Raw genomic sequence first — 273 nt, forward strand, 5'->3', positions numbered from 1 at the left:
TCTACCCACATGGATACGAAAAGACGTATGATTCACACACCTTCAAGCGCAGGGATTTGCAGAGAACAGCGGAATTTCGCTGAAGTTGTGAAGCTCGCACGCCAGGTCCTTGTAGTCGGTTTCCAGAGCGTCTAACACGACCTTCACTCGCACCTTCTCGTTTTCAGTACAGCCGCCGCAGAACGTTGTTCCCTGGGGTCCAGGGGCGAGGAGGTCTGTGGGGGAAGGAAGGGGGGGCATTTAAGTATATTGCTGGAGTGGGGGGAAGGCTGC

The 273-nt window shown here is 54.9% G+C and overlaps 1 protein-coding gene across 1 annotated transcript in view; it reads right to left on the reverse strand.

Moving 5' to 3' along the window:
* LOC119594477 overlaps positions 1-273 on the reverse strand; it is a 1849-nt gene that overhangs the window by 214 nt on the left and 1362 nt on the right. The window contains exon 3 of the mRNA XM_037943513.1: positions 41-215. Coding sequence (XP_037799441.1) covers positions 43-215 — 173 coding nt within the window. The 3' untranslated portion in view covers positions 41-42. The remainder of the gene's footprint in view (positions 1-40; positions 216-273) is intronic.

The sequence above is a fragment of the Penaeus monodon genome, chromosome 34 (assembly GCF_015228065.2).
Source record: "Penaeus monodon isolate SGIC_2016 chromosome 34, NSTDA_Pmon_1, whole genome shotgun sequence".
Classification (NCBI taxonomy): domain Eukaryota; kingdom Metazoa; phylum Arthropoda; class Malacostraca; order Decapoda; family Penaeidae; genus Penaeus; species Penaeus monodon.